Source organism: Vulpes vulpes, chromosome 5 (genome assembly GCF_048418805.1).
Source record: "Vulpes vulpes isolate BD-2025 chromosome 5, VulVul3, whole genome shotgun sequence".
Lineage (NCBI taxonomy): Eukaryota > Metazoa > Chordata > Mammalia > Carnivora > Canidae > Vulpes > Vulpes vulpes.
The window spans coordinates 66,177,752-66,201,764 of NC_132784.1; the positions used below are offsets into that span (position 1 = coordinate 66,177,752).

Sequence of the window (24,013 nt, forward strand, 5' to 3'; positions counted from 1 at the left end):
CGCCGCGAGCCGCCCGCCCGCCGCCCGCCGCCCGCCGCCCGCGCGATGAAGGCGGCCCAGGCCGAGGGCGCCGAGGCGCCGGCGGGCGCGCGGTCCGTCAAGGTGGTCCTGGTGGGCGACGGCGGCTGCGGGAAGACGTCGCTGCTGATGGTCTTCGCCCAGGGGGCCTTCCCCGAGGTGAGTGCCAGCCCCCGCCGGTCCGGCGCTCCCGACCCGGCCTCGCACGGCCTCCCAAGGGGTCTCCCAGCGCAGCGGGGATCCAGAGGCGGTTCTTGCTCCGTAGTCGGGAGCGAGATTTGTAAAGTGACAGGAATGGCACCTACCTGGAATCGTTAGCTCGGGGACTGACTTAGTAACCTGGGGACCCCGCAGATCCTGAGAGCACTTGGTGGTACAGCATGGCTAGGAGGGACCGAGGACACTGGAGCCAGACTTGCCTGGGCTCACATCGTGGCTTTGCCACTGAAAGCTGTGTGCCTCGGACAAATCCCCTACCCTCTCTGTGCCTCTTTTTTCTTTGCTTTTCTTTTTTAAGATTTTATTTGTTCATGAGAAACACAAGCAGAGGAGAAGCCGGCTCCATGCAAGGAGCCCGATGCAGAACTCAATCTCAAACCCTGGGATCGGGGGATCCCTGGGTGGTGCAGCGGTTCGGCGCCTGCCTTTGGCCCAGGGCGCGATCCTGGAGACCCGGATCTAATCCCACGTCGGGCTCCCCGTGCATGGAGCCTGCTTCTCCCTCTGCCTGTGTCTCTGCCTCTCTCTCTCTCTCTCTCTGTGACTATCATAAATAAATAAAAAAATTAAAAAAAAAAAAAAAAAAAAAAACCCTGGGATCATCCCTGAGCGGAAGGCAGTGCTCACCACTGAGCCACTCAGGTGTCCTTCCTGCCTGTTTTCTCAGCCACATAATAGGAATAAGGATGGTGCCCACCTTCCAGAGTCATTGTGAAGAGTTAATACAAGTCAAGGGCTCAGCTCTGAGCTTACAGCAGAAGGACTCACTGAAGTTTCGCAAACATCTTTTCACCAGCTGTTGTGCATACAGCGGTCATGTGGTGGGCTCTGTCTTGGAGAGTCAGAGCACACCAGAGTCAAGTCAGATAACTTGGTTGGCAGCTCAGCTCTCCTCTAACAAACTGTGTGTCCCTCTGTACCTTGCTTAACCTCTCTGAGCCTCCCATTTCCTCACACAACGTCAGAGGGCGGGAGACCTGAGAGTGGTAGTGAGGTGGAATTAGGTAAGGCTAAGAGACAGCATGTGTTTACCTGGCATGTCCTGGACGCCCTGGGCACATTACCTGTCAGTCCTTGGCTGGTGTGCTCAAACTGCCCAGGCGGGCTCGCAGGCACCACGATAGGGGCTGGGCCCCTTTACCTTGCCACCTCTCAGTCTAGTTTTGGGAGTCTGTGGGTTTGCTTCCAGGGTCTCTTCTCCTTCATGCCTGTCACATCATCCTCCAAACCTCTGAGCTTGTGCAGACCCTGGGGAGTCCGATGGGGGAGGCAGGAGAGACCAGGCCTGGTAACAGTGTGAGACCTCCCTCTCCACTGTGGCAGCATCCAGCCAACTCTTGCTTTGTGGTTTATGAAGCTGACATCACCTCCTCTGGCCAGTCACATTTTTTCTTAAGTTGGATAGGCCAAGTTTCTGGGCCCTCAGATGCTGCACATGGGAACCCGACAATTATGGCATGGTGGGAAGAGTGCCACAGAGGGACCAGGCCAGCCAGGGTCCAGGAGACCGGCTGGGAGAGGTGTCCTGGGATGGCAAGGCTCATCCTGATTCCAGAGAGGCTGGAACATGGAAACAGGCATCTGGAAGTTGATGGAATGTGTGTTTTGAAGGACAAGCTGGAGCTGGCCAGGGGAAGGGAGGGCATGCTTATTACCAGGGAGATGGACTTGACTTTGTCTGGGCTCTTCATCTTTTTGGGGACCCCTCTACCTCCAGGTACAAGAAAGAGCTCTTTTTTTAAAAGAATCACAAAGTCCAGGCTCCAGAAAGGCCTCATTTTACAGGAGGGAAAACTGAAGCCTGAGAAACAGCCTTGCCCTGGGATGCAGGGACCAGGAGTGGCAGTGTAGGTCAAGAGCCCAGATCTCCCCACCCTTGACCAGGACACTCTATGATCCCTAGTACTCTACCTGCCATACCAACCTTCTGCTCCTACTCCTACACTCCTCCTCCTGGCAGGCCTCCAAGCTCAGGGAACCAGCAGCTAGAATACAGAGTCCCCCCAAAGAGCTGGGATTGAAGGGATCTGAGTGACCCTTATCTGGCTGTGGCCCAGCCTCAGTTCAGAGCAGGGGAGCAGAGTAGAGAGAGCTCCTAAGGTAGAGGGAAGTCCAGGCGGGACACCAGCCTCTGCTTGGTCTTTGCTGACATTTGGGTCCACAACCATTCCAAAGTCCAGGGGTCCCACAGAAGGGTGGGAGCAGGAGCAGGCAGGGAATACCAGCCCTACCTTCCAGAACCAGCTCAGTTCCTCCTGGTCACATAGGAACTCAGGGTGTGAAACCCCTGACTCTCCTTTCTTGAACTATGTTCTCCTATCCTGTAATGATCTGTCTATGAGCCCCATGAGGCCAGACACAAGCCTGAGTCACCTCTGCCTTGGTCTAGGTCAGACCTGCCCTGCCTTTCTGGCTAAGGATAGCTCAACAGATAAGATTAGGCACTTACTGGTCAGAGTGACCCTGCCTAGTGGTTCAAAGAACACAACAGAATGTATAGACAAAGTCTATGGCAGGGAGGGTTGTGAGCAGGGAGTCATAGGAGCAACCCAGCCCCTTAGTCTGGAATAGGGCTTTCCTGCCCACTCCTGATACCAGTGGCTAAGAGAGTTGGTGACCTCAGGAGAGCAAATGGCTTGGAACAGAGCCTGGCCTCTTGAGCCAGGAAGACTGGCCTCCATTCTTAGCCAGCTGTCCAGTGTGTCACCCTGGGAAAGTCATTTCCCTGCTCTGTCCTCATCCCTAACCCTAACCCTAACCCTAACCCTAACCCTAACCCTAACCCTAACCCTAACCCTCTCCATCAGGAGAATGGAGATAGTGCTAACTTCCCAAGGTTACAGGGATCAGACACAGTACAGGTAGAGGGCCATGCACAGTAGATCCCTAGAAAATGTGGATGACAGTGTCATCTCCACAGATGTTTGCAAAATGCTGACACATGTCTCCCAAGAGCTTCGTGGCAAGCTGCCCTCCACCTCAGATCAGGAGGGGTCCTGCCAAAGGGGAGTGGGTAAGTGGAAGCTCAGCAGGTGTCAGTCCCTTCCACGGTGACAGGCTAGGGCAGGGCACACCACCTGTAGGGATGGACGGCAGTTGGCATGTACACTGCCCCTGGTGACCAGCTTTCTAACCAGTGAGCATCTGTGCTGGGCCTCACCTGCCAGCCAGTCTCTCCTATCACACTGTAAAGGGCCACTCTTCTCCTTTAACCAGTGAGGGGACAGGCCCAAGGTTACACAGCTGGTGAGGGCCAGAGCCAGTTCTAAGCCAGGAACATCTGATCCCAAAGCCAGTATTCTAGCCACCATGTCTCCTGCCAGGCAAAGGACCTGAGAGGAGAGGCCTGGGCAGGCAGGTGCTGGGTAGGTAGATGGAACCCTCGTCTGTACCTACTAATAGAGAGAGTGACAGCTGGCTAGAGTCCAGGGCGGATTGAGCCCCTATCCCAGGGCCATCCTCGACTTCTCTATCTGCCCACTCCGGGACTCACCTTTTCTCCCACCCTCCCCCTGTACCTTCCACAGTGGTCACAGAGGACCACACTGACACACCAGGAGCCCAGGGGCTGACTGTGAGTGCCAGTGGGCAGGCCGGCAGGCAGACAGGCTTGAAATCCTCCTGAGTCAGGGCAGGTGTGGGCCCCATCTGGTATAGGAAATGGGGAGGACAAGGGCTCCCCATGCTGCCACCCCACTGACCAACCCTGAGCAAGTGAGCGAGCCCTGGGGACCAGGCTGTAGCTGGTCCAGCATGCCACTCCAGCAAAGGGCTTTTGTTTGTGATAGAGTTTTGAAAACCTTCTCACTTGTTGCTCAGACCCTATGTGTACAAGTTCCCCCTTCTCATTCCTGCATTTTGTCTGCATACAAAACCCATCCTGTTTCCATTCATTCAGCCTTTATGAAGATGGAGTACACTCAGGCTCTAGGCCTGAAGTGGAGGGGCTTGTGGCCTGAGTGACTTCCTCCTGATACCAGAGAGGGAAAATAAGAAAGGCAGAAATGGAGAGGATGTGGGAAAGGATCCAGCAAGGCGTCCTGGGGAAGGTGGCACAGGGCAGGGGTCTTGGTTGGATTATGAGAGGTTGGGAGGCCCAGGGACCCCCAAAAGCTACAGGCTCCCCAGAGCAAAATAAGAAAGGCAGAAATGGAGAAGATATGGGAAGGGATCCAGCAAGGGATCCTGGGGAAGGTGGCATGGGGCAGGGGTCTTGGTTGATTATGAGAGGTTGGGAGGCCCAGGGACCCCCAAAAGCTACAAGCTCCCCAGAGCAGATAGCAAGTCTTGTTTATTACTTGATCTCCAGTATCCAGGACCAGAGAAAGTGCTTTTTACTGAATAAATTATGAATGAATGAATGAATGAATGAATGAACAATCAAACAAACAAATGTAGGTTAATGTCATGCTAGGAGGAGGGGACAGCATGAAGGAAGGTTCAGAAATGGAACAGTCCCCCATCCAGGGGGACAAAGATAAAAATAACAGTAGCCGTCATGTGTAGAGTGCTTATTTTGTGCCAGGCTCTGCACAGAGCTTCTCACTGAATCCTTACAGCAACACACTGCAGTAGGTACTTTTAATATTCCCACTTTACAGTTGAGAAGGCCAGGGAGATGCAGTGCCATGCTGGGGCAGAGAGCTAGGAGGCAGGAGGCGGCAGCTCTAGGCCTCCCTCAACCCCGCTGGCTACCTACTTCCCAGAAACTCCCTCGACTGTCAGACTCCGAAGAGGGGCGGTGCTGCAGGCGTCTGAGGGCTCTGGCCTGGGCACTGGGGCCCACCCTGCTTCAGAAGCTGTCCTCACAGCCTGCACCTCACCCCCTTCTTCCTCAGAGCTACACCCCCACTGTGTTTGAGCGGCTCACCGTGAATCTGCAAATGAAAGGCAAACCCTTGAACCTCCAGATCTGGGACACAGCAGGTGGGTGTGCGGTGTGGGGGGGGGGGGCACAGGAGGGGCTGGGCAGGGGGAGGAGCCCCACGTGCCCAGGAGCCAAGCCCTACTCCCTTCTGAACCATGGTCAACCAATCTCCAAGGGACAGGTGTTGGCCAGGATTAGGGTCCCTGGGAACCTGAAGCTTCTTTACTTCTGCGCCTGTGTCTGTCTGCTGCCTCCTTCAACCAACAGAGGGTAGCCAGCAATGCCCTGGAGACAAGGGGGGATCCAGAGCTCTCTTCTTTCGAGGGGTGAACTATTCCTGGTCTCCTAGGCATTCTACCCTGGCTTTGGCTTCTTCTTCTTTTTTTTTTTTTTTAAGATTTTATTTATTTATTCATGAGAGACAGAGATAGAGAGAGAGAGAGAGAGAGAGAGAGAGAGAGAGAGAGGCAGAGACACAGGCAGAGGGAGAAGCAGATTCCCTGCAAGGAGCCCAATGTGGGACTCCATCCTGGGGCTCCAGGATCACACCCTGAGCCTCAGGCGGCGCTAAACCGCTGCACCACCGCCACCGGGGCTGCCCCTGGCTTTGGCTTCTGTAGGATCTACCTGACCTTAACTTGACCTCTGCCCTCCAGCTTCCTGACCTTACCTACATAGGGTTCAGTCAAATCCACCCCAGAGCTGAAAGCTAACCCCAGGGTATCCTAGCAGCCCCCATACTGGGTTAAGATGCCTTTGTCCAGGGTACTACCTGCTTCTAACTCCTCACCACCCAAGCCCAGGGCAAAACAGGCTTCTGACCAATGGCCTCAGTCCCTGTAGGCTGGGCCTCTGCCTTCCTTGTCCCCTACTCCTTCCAGAACAGGGCTATCTCAGCAAGTAGTCTCACCCAGACCAGGGCTAACACATCCCACGGGCAAGCCAGGGGGAAGTGTTCACGTGGAATGGCCACCTAAACACCATGAGGCACACAAGCAGGCCCTGACCCAGGCTCAGATGACCTCCCTGATCTTGGGGGAGATCTGAAGGGAGTGATCACCCCCACTCTACCCAGGGCAAGTTGACTATGATCGCCTGCGGCCCCTGTTCTACCCTGATGCCAGTGTCCTGCTCCTCTGCTTCGATGTCACCAGCCCACCCAGCTTTGACAACATCTTTAACCGGGTAGGTACTGGGGGATTGGGGAGGTACAGCCCTTATAGCCAGGCCTGGATGACATCAAGTCCAGCAACTTTGGTGTGTATATGGGGAAACAGAAGACCAGAGCAGGGGCAGCAACTTGCCAGAGGTTCCATAGAGATTCAGTGGCAGAGTTTGGACTCAGAATGCCATGGCTCTTTCCATCGTGATACCTACCTGAGGATGCTGGGTGACCCAGAGGCCCCAGCATCTCCCCAGGCTGGGCCTGCCTGAGGTTGCATGCATGGTCAGCTTCCGGCAGCTCTGTGTGACTGCTAGCTTTCAGCAGCCTCCCAAGATGCCCTCCAACCCCCCCCCCCCCCCCCCCCCGGTATGTCAGGGATTCCCAAGGCTGCTCACTGCTCACAGGTGTCATGGACATAGTCCCTTGAGTTGTTCTGCTCCTACACCACTGCTCCAGGGCCTCCCTGTGAGTGGCATGCAAACTGTGCACCAGGATTCCTCAGAGTGCAACTCGTGACAGCATTAGCAACATTAATCACAGCAATGACAGTAATATTTATTGAGAACTTACCTTGTACCAAACACTGTTCTGGGCACTTAGACACATTCACTCATCTATTCCTGGTAACCTGATGGAGCCAATCGTAGTATTATCCCCAGACTGAGAGTGGGAGAAACATTTTGACCAGAGCAAGTAGAATGTGGACTTGCCACCTTCCAAGATGAGAAGGAGCAAGTGGGGGATGAGGTGAGAAATGAAGGCCTGTTAGACATCTCAGGGGAAGGCCAGGTAGGCATGGAGGTCTGAGTGCAGCTTCCAGGAGAGGGCCAGGCCTGGCTGGGCAGATCCATTTAGGAACTGCTGGTGGGGAAGAGCCTTGAACTTGAGAAAGTCACCTGGAGAGAACCAAGAGAGCAGAGTCCTAGGGCAAAGTGCCAACTAGGTTATAGAAGAGGGAGAGATCCTTGCCTGGTGCCAGGACTCAGGCAGGATAAAGACTGAGTATTCACTGTTAGATCAAACAAAGTGAAATCACAGTGAAGACCATTCTCAAGCACAGTTTTCTGGAGGGGTTAGAGTATGGGGAGTCAGCCCAGGATCCCACTTGGGCCTCATCTGGCTCCAGAAGCCAGGCAGTTTGATGCTGGTTTTTTCTGAGCAGACCAACTGAGTAGACATGCATTCTGGAAATACAAATTCCCTGTCTCCAGATTCTAGACTCTCCAGTTGTTGTCCAGGCCCTGGAGCCTCACATTCCAAAGAGCAGCTGACACAGAATAGGAGTGGTCCCTCCACCAGGCAAACAGCTGCTCCAACCATTTTGCAAACTGCTTTATTTTTAAAGGATGACTTATTTCTTTATATATTTCACCCAGTTGGGAGGCAGTCTTGGGGGCCCTTACCTTGCAGAGTGGCAGGATTCTAGCCTATGTGGGTGCAGGGCTCTGGGCCCCAACCCTGGGCTCAAATCTTGCCACTTCCAGTTGTATGATCAAGGCCAAGTTATATAGACTCTCTGAGCCTCAGTCACTGCATCTGTGCAATGGGATTGACGATAGAACTTGCTTCGTAGCGACTTGGGGGAATTGATGAGTTCATAATGTAAAGTCTTAGAGCCCAGCACAGAGTAGTAATTCTCCCTAAATGTTGGCTGCACTGATTATCTTTGCTAGAATCTGCCTGGGGAGCAAGAGGGTGGCCCTTTCTCCCCATATGCAGAAAGGGACAGCATCCAGATGGCTAACACACAGCCCCACACTGCCACCCTCCCCACAGTGGTATCCAGAGGTGAACCACTTCTGCAAGGAGGTGCCCATCGTTGTTGTGGGCTGCAAGACTGACCTGCGCAAGGACAAGTCACTGCTGAAGAAGCTACGGAAAAATAGGTTGGAGCCTGTGACCTACCACAGGGTAGGAAACCCAGCCCAGGGGTGAGGGTAGGTCCTGAGAGGGGGAGCTTCTGGGTATGCTGATCCCGTCCAACCTCTGAGCAGCTCAAGGCATCCAGCACACTCAGAGGGGTGGGTCAGGGTAGGGGTCATCTTGGAATGGTTGGGCTTAGAAGTGGCACCTAGAATACTCTCAAAGTTTCTGCCTATGAAAGGCAGAGTAAGTGATGTGCCCATTCAGATAATCCTACCCACCTGCTTCACAGATAGGGACCCTGAGGCCTGGAAAGGAACCCTAGTTCTTTAGTCTACAGGCCCCTCTGTGCTACATGCCTAGGAGGTAGATTAGTTGGTACCTTGAGAGGCAGGGACCCATCCTGGAACTGAGGCAGGAAATCCAGTGAAACCATGAGACTGCTTGGTCAAGCCAGGGGGCAGGAGATGTGGGTGTCCTAGAAAAACTTGCCTTACAGTTTGGTCCTGGAGATACCCTAGGACAGCCAAGAGAGCTGTGGGGAGGCAGGATGTGAAGCCATGCAGAGGTCTCCGCCTCAACATAGCCCTATCTACTCTCTCTGTTAGGGCCAGGAGATGGCGAGGTCTGTGGGTGCAGTGGCCTACCTCGAGTGCTCGGCCCTGCTCCAAGAAAACGTCCACGCGGTCTTCCAGGAGGCAGCCAAGGTAGCCCTCAGTAGCCGCAGTCGCAACTTCTGGAGGAGGCTTACCCAGACCTTTTGTGTGGTGATCTGACATCCTGAGGCCCTCTCTGTCCCAACCACCCCAGCAGCACAGGAAAGAGCTGGGCATTGAGCTGCCCACTCGGCCGGGCTGGACCCAGTCCCCAGACCGTGATCACCGTACTACACCTCAAACAGATGGACACTACCAAGGCCGGGTCCCCAACCCTGGGGCTTCGATCCCTGGACTAGAGCATAACCCCCCTGAGGCCTGAGGAAGGGGGTTCCAGAGCCTGTCAGCCCTGTGGAGGGCTCATCCTGGAGTCCTTTACAATGACTACCAGACTCCCCGCTCCCAGCCTGGACCACACATCCAGAAGAGCCTGTTCAAGCCTGGCGCCACCTCGCTGCTGTCACAGGGCTGCATGTTCAGGAACAGGCAGTCCTAGGACCAGGGCCAGAACACACACCCTGCCCCTCCTCTCCCCACCCCTGCCCATCCAGTAGTGACCGTAACAACTAAAACATCACTTGTCAGTTATGTCATGCGCTTTGCTTTACACACATGTTCCACAGCAGATGAGAGTCCACCACATGTAGGCACTGGAGTGGGACTACCTGGATCCAAGCCTGGCTTTATCACTTTAGGACCTCGGGCAAATTACTTGAACCCTCTGTGCCTTGGTATCCCCATCTGTGAAATGGGACCAATCATAGATTATGTCATGGAGCCTTTAATGAGTAAGAACATCATGAGACACATGCAAACTGCTTAGCAGGTGCCTGGCCCACAGTAAGTGCTCACAAAAGGTTCACAAGTGTTATTTTTATGTATGATAAATATATAATATTGCATAGATGTAATATACTGAATAATATTATATTAGGGTTTTCCAGAGAAACAGAACCATGTACAGCCAATAGGATGTGTATATATAGAGAGAGAAATTGTAAGGAATTGGCTCACAGGAGCACAGGGGCTGGCAAGTCTAAAACCTGTAGGGCAGGCTGGAGATTCAGGTCAGTTGATGTCGCAGTCTTGAATCTGAGTTCTGCAGGGCAGCAGGCTGGATACTCAGGCTTTCTGTGCTGCTGACTTGAGCCAGAATTCCTTCGTCAAGAAACCTGTCATTTCTCTTAAGGTCTTCAACTGATTGGATAAGGCCCACCCACAAAGAACCAGCCACAAAAACGCACTCCTTCAGTTTCATTAAAATCAGTTCAGGGGCACCTGGGTGGCTCAGTGGCTGAGTGTCTACCTTCAGCTCAGGTCGATCCCAGGGTCCTGTGATCAAGTCCTGCATCGGCTTCCCACAGGGAGCCTGCTTCTCCCTCTGCCTGTGTCTCTGCCTCCCTCTCTATCTTTCATGAATAAATACCTAAAATCGAAAGAAAGAAAGAAAGAAAGAAAGAAAGAAAGAAAGAAAGAAAGAAAGAAAGAAAGAAAGAAAGAAAGAAAAGAAAGAAAGAAAGAAAAGGAAGGAGAAAGAAAGAAAGAAGAAAAGGAAAAAAAAGTAGTTCCAGGGTGACACCTGGGTGGCTCAGTCAGTTGAGTGACCAACTCTTGATTTTGGCTCAGGTCATGATCTCAGGCTCATGAGATCGGGGCCCACATTGGGCTCTGGGCTCAATGGAGAAGTCTGCTTCTCTCCCTCATTTTCTCCTCCCCCCCCCCCCCCCATGCACACATGCTCTTTCTCTCTCAAATAAATAAATAAATCTTTGGCTCAGTCAGTTAAGCATTTGCCTTCAGCTCAGGTCATGATCCCAGAGTCCTAGGATCGAGCCCCACATAGGGCTCCCTGCTCAGTGGAGGAGTCTGCTTCTCCCTCTCCCTCTGCCCCTGCCCCCAACTCATGCTTGCGCTCTCTCGCTCTCTCTCTCTCTCTCAAATAAATAAAGTCTTAAAAGAGTAAGAGGGTACCTGGTGGCTAAGTTGGTTGAGCATCTGATTCTTGATTACAGCTCAGGTCATGATCTCAGGGTTGTGGTATCGAGCCCTACGTCAGGGAGGTGGAAAGTCTGCTTGGGATTCTCTCCCTCTCCATCTGCCCCTCCCCATACTCATGCTCTCTCTCTCTTTAACTCTCTCAAATAAATAAAATCTTAAAAACAAGAAAAGAAAAGAAAAACAGCTCAAAGGAGGGACACTTGGGTGGCTCAGCCAGTTAAATCCAACTCTTGGTTTCGGCTCCAGCCATGGTCTCAGGGTGGTGGGATTGAGCCCTGCACTGAGCTCCATGTTCAGCATGGAATCTGCTGGAAATTCTTTCCCTCTCCTCCTCCTCTGCTCCTCCCCTGCCCCCACTCACTGGCACATGCACTCACACTCTTTCTCCCTCTCTTAAAGTTAAAACAGCTCAAGGGAGGGACCACTTCATAGGCCACGTGGCTGGCTCAATTGGTAGAGCATGGGACTTTTGATCTCAGGGTTGTGAGTTCAAGCACCATGTTGAGTGTAGAGATTTCTTAAAAATAAACCTTTAAAAAAATTTTTAAAGAAAAGAAGACAAAGATAAACAGCACAAGGAAGAGACTGCTTGTGCCAGGTGAGGGCTCATGCCTTGGGTTACAGAGCTGAACTGAGACAGGTGAAATGGTGTTATTGGCCTGCTCCAGAAACCCCATGTGGGTTATAGGCTCCACTCCAGGGTTTTACTATAAACTGCTCAGGAATGGGAAATAACTTTTCCTGGCCTAGATTTCTAGCCTGATTGCTCCTCCCTGTCAAGCATACACCATGCCCAGGATGTTCCCTATTCTCCCCTTTCTGCCCTCCCCAAGCCCAACTCAGACAGCTCTCTAATTTCCCAAAATATATATTCCTTGAGCCCTGAGAGTAATGTTGCTATGATGCTTTTCACAGTGAACTCCTTGCACATCTGTCTTCTTGCACTAGATCTCAACTTCCGTGAACTCAGGATCCTTATTTGCTTCATCTCTTTTTGTCCCTGGCCCCTAATTGAGGATGTGGCTTGGCCTTGTTGGCACTGAGTGTTGCATCTCTGGAGTCAGTAGCAGATCTGGGTTCAGATGTCAGTTCTGCCATTTTCCTTAGCTATGTGATTTTTTAAGAGTTACAGTCTTCGAACTTCAATATCCCATCTGGCAAATAGGGACAATCATATCCATCCTACAGGGCTGCTGTGGGAAAATCGACTTTACTTGTCAGGTGCCTAGTATAGTGCCAGCCAGAAAGAAGGATGCAGGAACCATGGGAAGGATTTGCAAGAAGAATAGCTGGGCTGGACAGAATGTCCTATACTTGAGGGTGAGATGCTGAACAAGAGATCGGGAGACACAGGTGCTGGCATGGGCTCCTTCCCTGAGATAACCAGGGACTGAGTCATCTATTCCTTAGCCTGGTGTCTCAGGAGCTCTCTGGTGTGCCGCACACTATGACAAGGGCTAGGGATATTACACAGGGAACCATGGTCTGTGCCCCCCAAAGCCAGGTGTGTTTGCAATACCCTGGAAGAAGCACAGAGGAGGGGTCCCAACCATTTGTCACCAGGTGGCATGGTCCTGTGTATCTCCCCACTGGATCACCAGGTCCCCAAGAGCACAGACTGGGTTTCCTGGAATCCCCTGTGCTTCAAGGTATCTGGAGAGAAGAGGATCATGGGTGAGTATGGGGGATGATATGCCCCATCATGGTGACCTGAGAGCCCAAGATGCTGTGTCAAGTCTTGCAAGGCAGGCAGGACAAAGGGATGTGGAGCCAAGGGGGCTGACAGAATGAACAAGAGGGTAGGAGGAGTGATGTGCTTGGTCCTGGGAGGGTCTCTGTCTTCTCACCTGACAAATGGGAGGAATAAGTTCCAGTCCTTGCCTTTTATTTCTTATGAGTGTTCTATCGGGAATGAGAAGATTAGATAAACAGGTTTAATGATTAAATTTGTGTGTCAACTTGATTAGGTCATGTTTCCCAGTGGTTTGGCCAAACACTAGCCTAGATGCTGCCTCAAAGGCATTTTGTAAATGTAATTGACATTTGAATCAGTAGGCTTTGAGTGGAGCAGGTGACCCTGTGTCATGTGGGTGGGCCTCATCCAATCAGTGGAAGGCCTTAAAGGACAGGATTCCTGGTCACGTGGCCAGAGGGAAGACTGAAGTTTGACTCAACCCTCCCTGAATCTCACCCAGGATGCATGCAAGGAGGTCAAAGTCAGAGAAGAACTACTCTCTGAGCTGAGGGGAAGCAAGATGGGGGTTAGGAAGATGGAAGATACAGTGGTGTGCAGGGAAGGGGCTTCTGGGGCCACTGAATAGGGGGGAAGTGGGCACATGCCCATCCTCATGGTGCCCCGCAGGGGAGCAGCTGAGTCAGGAATACACATGTGCTTTCTCTCTGCCCCACGCTGCCTGTGGCTGCCCTCTTTTACTTTCTTCAAGAGCTTGTCACCGTGTGGCACGGTCCTGTGGGTCTCCCCACTGGACTGCCAGCTCCCCAAAGCACAGCCCAGGTTTGTTAAAATCCCCTGTAACTCCAGACAGTGCCCAGCATATAGAAAGCACTAGAGAGATACACATTGCATGAATTGAGGTTCACACCAGGTCCTGCCTGGGTTACCACGTCAACTCCCCACCTTCCTCCTCATCCCCGCAGGCACAGCCGTGCTCCAAAGCACTGATCCAGTCTCATTACATCACCTTGAGCCTCCTGCCGCCTCTCAACCCAGGGAAGGTCGTCCAGCTTCCCCAGCTGGGGACTTGGGCTCTCCTGTACCTGGCAGCCACCCTGCTCTGCCCTGTCTCACACCCTGATGCCCAGCCACACCGGGGAGTACCATGGACCAGTCCTAGCCTCCAATCCTTTGCTCAGGCTCTTGGCCCACCTCATCATGCCCTTCCTCCCCATCACTGCCAGTTCAAATCCTCCTCCATCCCTAGATCCTTCAGAGTCCAGCTTGGACGCCACATTCATTCATTGCCCAGGAAGTCTGTGGACCCCATCAAGCAAGCACCCCATAGGGTCCGTGGTCTTTGCGCAGCCCCTTGGCCAAGGAACTGGGCTTTGCTTCCCTGCTGTGCAAACAGCTGGATTGGGCTCCTTAAGACGACAGTCTGGTGGTGGGCCAGGCAGGATGGATGGCCGGAAGAGCAGGGGTGGGAGTCGGAGACCAGTTCGGCTGCTGCAGGCATCCAGACACGACAGAGAAACAAGCCCGCACAGGTCAAGGCTGGGTGACTTCTGGCCGCGAAGCCCAGGCGGTGGCATGGTGGACCGACCGAGGGAAGGGTGGGGATGCTGAAGGTGAGGGAAGAATGCAGGCCCCACCCCTGCGTGAGAAACTTGGAGAAGGCCAGCCCCTTGCCCGGTGGGTGGTGACCCTGGGAGAAGGCACGGCCTTCCCAGGTGTCGCAGGAGGACACAGTGAGTGGCAGCCCTTGCAGATGCCTGGCTGAAGACAGGGTTGTCATTATGGGCTGTTCTCCTCCTCCTCAGCTGCCAAGGCCCCCTCTTTCAATTCCCTACACCCTCTCCGGGCAGGGCGGGGGCCAGACTAGTGGGAGCCAGGGGAAGACACAGCCCAGAGGCCAGCAGGGGCCAGAAACCACAGACCACAGTGTCTTCATTTCTCCATACCGCCTCCATCAGCCTTGGGGTTGTCTGCTGGGAAGGCAAGGGGGCGTGGGGACCCCGAGTCACCTCCTCCAGAACAGGCCACTCCCTGGCATCCTTGGGCGGGAGGGTGCGGCACACTCGGTGAGTCACGAAGCTTCCCTCTCTCGCTCCGCCTGTGCGGTGCCCTGAGCCCCACGTCTGGGTGCCGGGGGCGGGAGGGTGGGGAGGAGGGTGGCCAGATCACCCGACTCTGGGCCACTCTCTTGGTTTTCTCTGGCCTCCTTCGGCTCCTGGGGGCCTTTCCTTTGGAGGATGAGAATTCATGGCCCCCAGGAAGTCATCTCCAAGCCACTGGAGAGGGAAGCAACGAAGCCTGAGAGCAGAGGGGTAGCGAGACCCACAAGGAGTGGGACAGCTGACTGGCCACCCCACGTTCTAGGACTTGATCTCCAACAAAATGCTTCCCTTAGCAGATTGGATTTGGCCATCCTCCAAGGGGAGGCAGGAGGATGGGCTGGAATTTCCTGGGGGGCTCAGCAGTGGAAACACCAAGCCTGGTCCAGTGCCGATCATAGGGCAGACACTCAATGTGTTTGATTAGGAAATACATATTGGCTGTCTACCCTGTGGGGTCCCTGTTCTAGATACTGAACACCAAGCGGGGGCTGGGGGTGGGAATGAGCAGAATTTGGTCCTTGCCTTCCAAGCCACCATACTCCATCCTCCTTGGGAGTTCCAGTGTGGACACAACCAGTGGGGGAGGGAACATCTGACATTCATTTGCAGCCTGCTTGTGCCATTGAGATAAACAGGAGGGGAGCTGGGGTTGGGGTGGGGATGTTGTTGAATGAAAGACACACACAAAGAGTTCTCCCTTCCCACCCACAAATCTGAAACAGTTGTTCTAGGATGCGTGCTCCTATCTGCCCACCAGAAAAGCATCACAGAGTGCTGTCTGGCCAGGTACCATAGGTGACATTCTGCACATCCTCACTTCAGAGAGGAGGAAACAGTTTCAGAAAGTTAAAGAGTTGCACCAAAAGCAGTGAATGTTTGGAGCGCCTGGGTGGCTCAGTTTGTTGAGCATCTATCTGCCCTTGGCTCAGGTCATGATATCATGGTCCTACGACCAAGTCCCACATCGGGCCCCCTGCTCAGTGGGGAGCCTGCTTCTCTCTCTGCCTCTACCCCTGGTTTGTATGCTTTCTCTCTCTCAAATAAGTAAATAAAATATATATATTTTAAAGCAGTGAATATTAGAGCAGGGCTCCTGGACACAGGAAGGGACTCCCAGCCCAGGCTCCTTACCTCCCCTTGGCATTGGGCAGGAGGCTGGACCTCGACCAGCAGAGGGCAGCAGGGTCCAAGGAGAGATGCCTCCCCCTGGACAGGGGAGGCTGGCAGGAGGCCCAGGAGTGGACACCTGTCCCATCGCCCCCACCTGGGGCACTGTGGGGCACCACCTTACTCCCAGCAGCCGCCACCAAACTAACCATGCCCATTCCAACATTTTATGGAAGAAAAAGTAGGTTCAGAGTGGCCAGGTGACTTGACCATTCAGCAAATCTGGGTGGACTTAAAGTGAAAATCATGCTAGGGTTCTAGCGTCAGAATCTAGGCTTAGACTCTCAGCCCAGCACTTATGCTTCACAGGATTACGGTCAAGCGTGTGGGCTGGAGTGAGATCAAAGAAGGCCATCCACCGAAGCATTTTTTATGGGGCCACGTAGCCCAGGCTTGCTTAATTTCCTCTGTGCTACACCTGGGGAAGCAGACGGGGTCTCGGCCCCTGACTTCCTCTCCCTTGACTCTACCCTAGAATTTATAACATAGTTGTCGGAAATGATCAAAATACTTCAGAACTTCAAGGAACCCAAGGGAGCGCTCCCAGAAAGGAAGGCACTGTGGGCTGGCACTGGGCGGGGGGGGGGGGGGGGGGGGGGGGGGCGTGCCCCACGTGACCAGAGTATCCTGGGGGGGTCTGGTGGGAGGAGGGAAGGGAGGAAGGGGAGTATCTGGCGGACCTTGGCATCCTTCCTGCTGGAGAATGAGCCCAGGTGGAGACCCAGACCCTGTGATGGAGGCGGGAGGGTGCTGGGAAAGGTTGGTGGAGTGGAGACTGTCTTCTTCCAATGCTCCCACCCACCTGATGAAAGTACTTTATCATGTGACAAAGGGCTGCCTCCACAGGGCAGGGCTTCCCGCTGGCCCATCCCTCAACCTCAGACACCCAGGGCTCCCCAACTCTTTTCAATTCCCCACCCCTAAATAGAAAAGAATGTTAGACACTGTTGTCCCCGACCTTGTGCCTAGATTCATGGTGTGCAACCTCCCATTCACCTCACCTTTATTTTTGCCCCTAGCCCGGGCCCGGGACCACCCTGACCACTGGGTGCAGGGGAGGATGTAAATGCCCCCGTGGTCCAGTGGTGATTTGCAGGACACATCATGAAAAGCTTCTCTTTCTGGTCTCGCTGTCCCCACTTCTTCCTCCTGCTTCCTGGGATCTCCTCCCCAAGTAGTTTTTCTGTTTCCTGAAGTTGTTGTATTTGTTTGTTTTGCTTGCGTATTCATTCATGCACTCTACCATCCTTTCCTGAGCACCACCCAGCCCAGTCCCTGGACTGCCCCCCCGACCCCCGGTTTCTTGATTCTGTGTGCAGCTTTAAGGGGAGACAGCACTCCTTCCTCTCTGGAAGCTGGACCACCCAATGGACCCTAACTCTGTCCTTAACCTGGCAACTAGGACATCACCAATATTGACTCCTCCTGCTGTCCCTCCTGCACTTAAGACTTTGAACCTGGAGAAGACAAAAAGGAACATTTAAATTCATTCTGGTGACATGAGCAATATTTTTTTGTCTTTAACAAGTATATAGAGCTCACTACCGGCCATACTCATTCAGTCCTCATAACCACCACACAAGGTAGGAATAGTGTCAGCAGCCCCATTTAATAAATGGGGAAAACAAGGGTCAAAGAGGTTAGGAAACTTGTCCAAGGTCACAAGCCAGCAAGTGACAGGTCCAGGATTTGAACCTGGGCTAGATGTGTGCATGGTGCAGGCAGTGGGCAGGGGTGGCCCGCCCAGGGCCAGCACTCAGGCTGTCACCTGGTCTGTAGGGATCTGTTCCCCTGGCTTCACCCTGAGAGTGACCAGACAGCCTTGCCTTAAGGCCCTTTCTGAAGAAATGAACCAGCCTCTTCCTAGGTCCACGGCCTCTGAAGAGCTCTGAGTGGTTGAGATCCCATATTAAAGGAAAAATTGGAAAACATTAGAAGACGTCCTAGAATCAAATTCTCTGCATCATGGTCAACCAAAACAACTGTTGATAATTTGTATATTTTCTTTTCCTCTTTTTTCTATGAAAACACACATAGTTGTAATCACACCATTATACATTTTTTTCATGATACAATTTTGAATTCTGCTTTTTTTTCAAAATTTTAGCCTAAGACAAAAACAAAAACAAACAAACAAACAAATTTTAGCCTAAACATTCTTTTATTCCAAACAGCTTGTGAATATCATTAAAATTTTTATTTTGGAATAATCTTAGATTTAAACAAGAACTACAAAAATAGTCGAAGTCCCCATAAACCCTTCACCGGGCTTCCCCTAATGTTAACATTCATTTATCAAAACTAAGAAATTAACATAATTAGCGAATATCATTTTTAGTGGCTGCATATTATTTCCTCTAGTGAATATTCTAAAAAGTTTTTTTAAAACCTATCGGCTGCTGTACATTTATTTGCATTGTTTCTAGTTTTACAGATAGGAAAGCTTATTTCAGGGATGCCTGGGTGGCTCAGTGATTAAGCGTCTGCCTTGGACTCAGGGCATGATCCCGGAACTCCGGGATTGAGTCCCACATTGGGCTCTCTGCATGGGCCCTGCTTCTCCCTCTGCTTATGTCTCTGCCTCTCTCTGTGTCTCTCATGAATAAATAAATAAAATCTTTTTTTTAAAAAGGAAAGTGAAATGAAAATTATAAGAAAGTATATTCAAAAACAAGTGCCGAGGGATCCCTGGGTGGCTCAGAGGTTTAGCACCTGCCTTTGGCCCAGGGCGCAATTCTGGAGTTCCGGAATCGAGTCCCACGTCGGGCTCCCGGCATGGAGCCTGCTTCTCCCTCTGCCTGTGTCTCTGCCTCTCTCTCTCTCTCTCTCTCTCTCTATGTCTATCATAAATAAATCTTAAAAAAAAAAAAAAAAAAGTTCTTTATTTTTTTAAAAGATTATTCAAAAAACAAGTTCTATTTAAATAGTAGCCCCGCTAGATCAGTAGCATGTATTAACTACTCAGTGGCCCATGCCTCCTCCACGCACACTACACACCTAGATGCTCAGATAAGGAGAAAGGTTATAGGGGGCCCAAGGTCACATAGGGCTGGTAGAGACACGGTTTACGTTTTCCTGCCTCTAAATCCCAGGCTGACTGGCTATTCTCTACATGAAACTTTATTGAAGTGCTAGCATGGCTTTTATTCAGAACTGATTTGGTGGGTTTTTGTTGTTTTTAATTCATGAGAGACACAGAGAGAGGCAGAGACATAGGCAGGGGGAGAAGCACGGAGCCAGATGTGGGACTCAATCCCAGGATTCTGGGATTATAACCTGAGCCAGAGGGAGACCCTCAACTTCTAAGCCACCCAGGTGCCCCTTATTTGGAATTGTTAAAGGGAGTCTAGGAATCAGTAAACTAGAGAAGAAAGGTTTTAGAGAAGGAAAAATTCTGGCTTTCTCCCTGACATTTTTGGTTTAGATCAGTGGGTGGGGCCTCGGCTTCCTGCTCTGTAAAGTGGTAATAGTACCTCCCTTGGCGCTCCACCTTGATGGTTGCAATAGATCTTGTATGGGAGGACTTAACACAGCACCTCATGAGTGCCCTGCAGATGGGAGCCTAGTGGGTGTTCCAGGGAGGCCACTCTGTCCTTAGTGATGGCCCTGCAGCAAAGAGCCAGCCTGGAGGGCAATTCTGCTGCAGACCTTGCAGGGGCTGCTAAAGGGCCTTTGGGGGCAGGGGAGGAGATGGAAGGGAGTGTTGTTCCTCACCTCCCACCACTCCAGTCTGGCGGAACCTCTTAGGACTCACCTCAAGCACCTGCTTTAGTGGATCTATTCACTACCAGCTCAATTAATATTCCCAATGACCCTATCAAGGTGGGTGCTCTTAACACAGATGCAGAAAGGATAAGACCCCCTGAGATTTGAACCCAGGAAATCCATGTCTCAATCGCTACACCTCACTGGCCCTTCCTGCCCACAAAGACCTTCGAGGTGTTCCCTCCACACACCCTGGCCTGCTGAGCACCCTGCCTGCCCCTCAACTCCTCAGTTCAGATGGCCACGTCCAGTTCTCCACCACCCAGCAAAGAGATGGAGGAAGTGTTTGAGGCAGGCAAAGCAGGTGTACCGCAGAAGAAAAAGAAAAGGCGAAGATAGGAGAGAAGGCAGAGACAGAGAGAGGGGAGAAAAAAAAGAACAATTTTGGAATAGTTTGATTTTTATATTAGAAATTAATCAAAGTGCTTTACCTTTGAGATCTTCCTCCTCTATACCCATAGCCCTCATTTATTTTTTATTTTGTTTTTTTTTTTAAGATGTTATATATTTATTCGTAAGAGACACAGAGAGACAGAGACACAAGCAGAGGGAGAAGCAGGCTCCCTGCGGGGAGCTTGACGTGGAACTTGATCCCCAGAACCTGAGATCACACCCTGAGCCGAAGGCAGATGCTCAACCGCTGAGCCACCCAGGCATTCCACCCCCCTTTTTAAAGATTTTTATTTACTTAATTGACAAAGTGAGAGCACAAGCAGCAGGGAGGGTCAGAGGTAGAGGGAGAAGCAGAATCTGTGCTGACCAGGGAACCTGACACACGACTCCATCCCAGGATCCTGGAATCATGACCTGAGCCAAAGGCAGAAAACCAACTGAACCACGCAGGCACCCCTTTTATTTTATTTTTTAAAAAATAGGGACACCTGGGTGGCTCAGCGGTTGGGCGCCTGCCTTCAGCTCAGGTCGTGATCCTGGAGTCCCGGATTCGAGACCTGCATCAGGCTCCCTGCGGGGAGCCTGCTTCTCCCTCTGCCTGTGTCTCTTCCTCTCTCTCAGTCTGTCTTTCTCATGAATAAATAAATCTTTTTAAAAAAAATTTTTTTAATTAAAAAATATATTTTTATTTTTTTAAGATTTATTTATTTATTTTTAGTTATGATAGACACACAGAGAGAGAGAAAGAGGCAGAGACACAGGAGGAGGGAGAAGCAGGCTCCACGCAGGGAGCCCGACGAGGGACTCGATCCCCGGACTCCAGGATCACGCCCTGGGCCGAAGGCAAGCACTAAACCGCTGAGCCACCTAGGGATTCCCCCAAAAATATATTTTTAAAGTAATCTCTACACCTAATGTGGGACTCAAACCCACAACCCCAAGATTGAGTCCACATGTTCCACCAACTGAGCCCCTATTTAATTAGGAGAAAAACATTGGACAAACTCCACCTGAGGGACATTCTACGAACTACCTGTCAGGTCCTCCTCAAAACTGACAAGGTCATCAAAAACAAGTGAAATCTAAGAAACTATCACAGCCCAGAGGAGCCTAATGAGACGTGACTGCCAAATGCAATGTCGTGTCCTGGATGGGATCCTGGCACAAAAAAGGTCATTAGGTAAAAAGTAAGGAAATCTACATAAGGTATGGACTTCAATTAATAATGTATTAATGGGGATCCCTGGGTGGCTCAGTGGTTTGGCGCCTGCCTTTGGCCCAGGATGTGATCCTGGAGTCCCGGGATCGAGTCCCACGTCGGGCTCCCTGCATGGAGCCTGCTTCTCCCTCCTCCTGTGTCTCTGCCTCTTTCTCTCTCGCTATGTGTCTATCATAAATAAATAAATCTTTTTTAAAATAATGTATCAATATTCACGGACACCTAAGCATCTGCCTTCCAGCCCAGGGTGTGATCCTGGAGTCCCAGGATTGGGTCCCACATCGGGCTTCCCACAGGGAGCCTGCTTCTCCGTCTGCCTATGTCTTTGCCTCTCTCTCTCTGTGTGTCTCTCATGAATAAACAAAATCTAAAAAAATAATAACGTATCAATATTCATTCATTACTAGGATTGTCTGGTTGGCTCAGTCAGTAGAGAGGGACTCTCAAGGTCATGAGTTCATGCCCCATGTTGGGTATGAAGCCTACTTAAAAAAAACAAACTAAAACAAAACATTGGTTCATTACATTGTAACAAATGTACCAGGATGGGATGCCTGGTGGCCAGCAGTTGAGCATCTGCCTTTGGCTCAGGTCCTGGGATCAAGTTCCACCGAGTCCCACATCGGGCTCCCTGCTCCTGCTCAGCGGGGAATATGCTTGTTCCTCTCCCTTTGTCCCGTCCCCCCCCCCCCCCGCCCCCGCTCATTCTCTCTCTCTCTCATTCTCTCTCTCAAATAAGTAAAATCTTTTAGGAAAAAAAAAAAAAACATTTACAAAATTAATCCAAGTAGTCACCAGGAGAAATCTTGTATTGATTGGACATCCTATTATGGGTGCTGGGGTGAGGGCCTCATGGTCTTTCAGCTGAGAGCCTCTAAAGATGCTGTCAGAGCTGGAACCCTCTGTGCCACGACTGGTGTCTAGATGGCAAAGTCGCAGGGGTTTAGCGACATCCCCCCATGGCCTCCCTCTGAGGCCTTTAATGCTCATTAAATGCTGGTGGGCTATCTAAGCTTGAAGTGTCCCACCTCCAGGCCAGGACAGATAAATGGGTGCAATTCACGCTGACTTGTGAAATTCAAGTTCCAAACTGAAGCAGAGACCTGAAAGAGTCAGGGGAGACCTCCTGAGGGTTAAACAAACAGAAGCTGGCTGCTGACAATAGAAATGTAAACAGCCCCTAATGGGCTTGCTCACACGGTTTCACTCTCAGACCAGACGTATCTGCCCAAGCCCAAGTTCCCTGACCCCAGGAGTCTGGGGAAGCCAGGACACAGCAGTCAATCATTCCGTTTCAAACCAGATCTAAGTACTTTGTCTCAGACAAACTCAATTCGGAGCCCCAGGGCCTGATCCCACCCCTGAGCTGACAGCCAGCCCTAAGGACCCCTAGTTGTCAGGACCCAGGACAGCCCTCCTAAGGTCTTTGGGCTGTGGGCAGAACAGCTCCCAGGGCCCATCCAAGCTCACTGGCCCCTCTTTCCACCCCTCTGCTGGCCCCGTCAGCAGAAAGGATTAGGACAGGTATTAAAACCCTGCCTGGGGGGCAGCCCTGGTGGCTCAGTGGTTTAGCGCCGCCTTCAGCCCAGGGTGTGATCCTGGAGACCCAGGATTGAGTCCCACATTGGGCTCCCTGCATAGAGCCTGCTTCTCCCTCTGCCTGTGTCTCTGCCCCTCTCGTTCTGTGTGTCTCTCATGAATAAATAAAATCTTTTTAAAAGAATAAAAAAATAATAAAACCCTGCCTGGGGATGTCTGGGTGGGTCAGCGGTTTAGCACCACCTTTGGCCCGGAGTGTGATCCTGGAGCCCCGGGATCGAGTCCCACATCAGGCTTCCTGCATGGAGCCTACTTCTCTTCCTCTGCCTGTGTCTCTGACTCTCTCTCTCTGTCTGTCTGTGTGTCTCTCAGAAATAAATAAAATCTTAAAATAAAATAAAAGCCTGCCGGGAGGGGTGGAGACTGCAAGGCCTGTGTCAGGGAGGCTGAGCAGCTGGGGCACAAAGCACAGCTGTCCACTGGTCAGCGGGGGCCCTGAACCCCTGCACTCACTAGGCCCGAGCCCCTCTAAGCCTTTGGTCGCAGTTTTACTTGGTGCAGCCTCACAAGGGCAGTGGCCTGTGGTCACCTGTGCATGGGACTGGGCCCTGGAAGGGAGGGTTGCGGTGGTAAGGGAAGAATTTCAGGTTGAGCTGAGCCAGGCAGGGGGACCCTGGAGAATTTTTGCATCTGGGCTGAGAGTAGAGCAGGGCAAAGCAAGAACCACAGGCAGGATGGAGGATGCCTAAGTGTATATTCAGGTTGAAAACTAGTCAGGGGGATCCCTGGGTGGCGCAGCGGTTTGGCGCCTGCCTTTGGCCCAGGGCGCGATCCTGGAGACCCGGGATCGAATCCCACGTCGGGCTCCCGGTGCATGGAGCCTGCTTCTCCCTCTGCCTGTATCTCTGCGCCTCTCTCTCTCTGTGACTATCATAAATAAAAAAAATAAAAAAAAAATTAAAAAAAAAAAAAAGAAAACTAGTCAGGGTCAGGATTGAGGCTCTTCACCTAAGGAGCAAAGAAAGGCCCAGCTCGTGCCCCCAACCTGGCTCCCTTCCCCTAAAGCTGCTCTGTCAGCTCCCACCAAGTACACACCTGACACCTAGCACGTCAGCATCACTCAGAGCTGTGGGCAAGCCCCAGGACAGATCTCCCCTTGGGAAGGAACCCTGGCCCCACAGTCATGTATCCATTTTTTACGAGAGGCTCTGTCCTAGTCCCACAGGCTGCCCTGACTCCTGCAGACTTGGCCACCCTGCCTGCCACAACTCCCTCCTCTCTTGCCCTGGGAGGCCAGCTTCTGCCCCAGTAGGATCTCCCAGTGGGAGCCTGCTGGGACCCAAGGGAGA

At 52.0% G+C, this 24,013-nt stretch overlaps 2 protein-coding genes across 2 annotated transcripts in view; both read left to right on the forward strand.

The window, feature by feature from the left end:
• On the forward strand, nucleotides 1–10,747 carry RHOD (ras homolog family member D). The gene is made up of 5 exons (XM_072758517.1): nucleotides 1–177; nucleotides 5,076–5,163; nucleotides 6,180–6,289; nucleotides 8,046–8,180; nucleotides 8,741–10,747. The coding sequence occupies exons 1-5, from the start codon at nucleotides 46–48 to the stop codon at nucleotides 8,906–8,908; spliced, it is 633 nt and encodes a 210-aa protein (XP_072614618.1). The 5' UTR covers nucleotides 1–45; the 3' UTR covers nucleotides 8,909–10,747.
• Nucleotides 38–24,013, forward strand: part of KDM2A (lysine demethylase 2A) — a 153,093-nt gene continuing 129,117 nt past the window's right edge. Inside the window, exon 1 of the mRNA XM_026004312.2 lies at nucleotides 38–177. The gene's annotated coding sequence lies outside the window, so the exon portion shown is untranslated. The remainder of the gene's footprint in view (nucleotides 178–24,013) is intronic.

Coding starts and splice junctions, on each gene's coding strand:
- RHOD (XM_072758517.1), top strand. CDS start 46: ATGAAGGCGGCCCAGGCCGAGGGCGCCGAGGCGCCGGCGGGCGCGCGG. Junction 6,290..8,045: donor TTGACAACATCTTTAACCGG/GTAGGTACTGGG, acceptor CCCTCCCCACAG/TGGTATCCAGAGGTGAACCA. Junction 8,181..8,740: donor AGCCTGTGACCTACCACAGG/GTAGGAAACCCA, acceptor TCTCTCTGTTAG/GGCCAGGAGATGGCGAGGTC.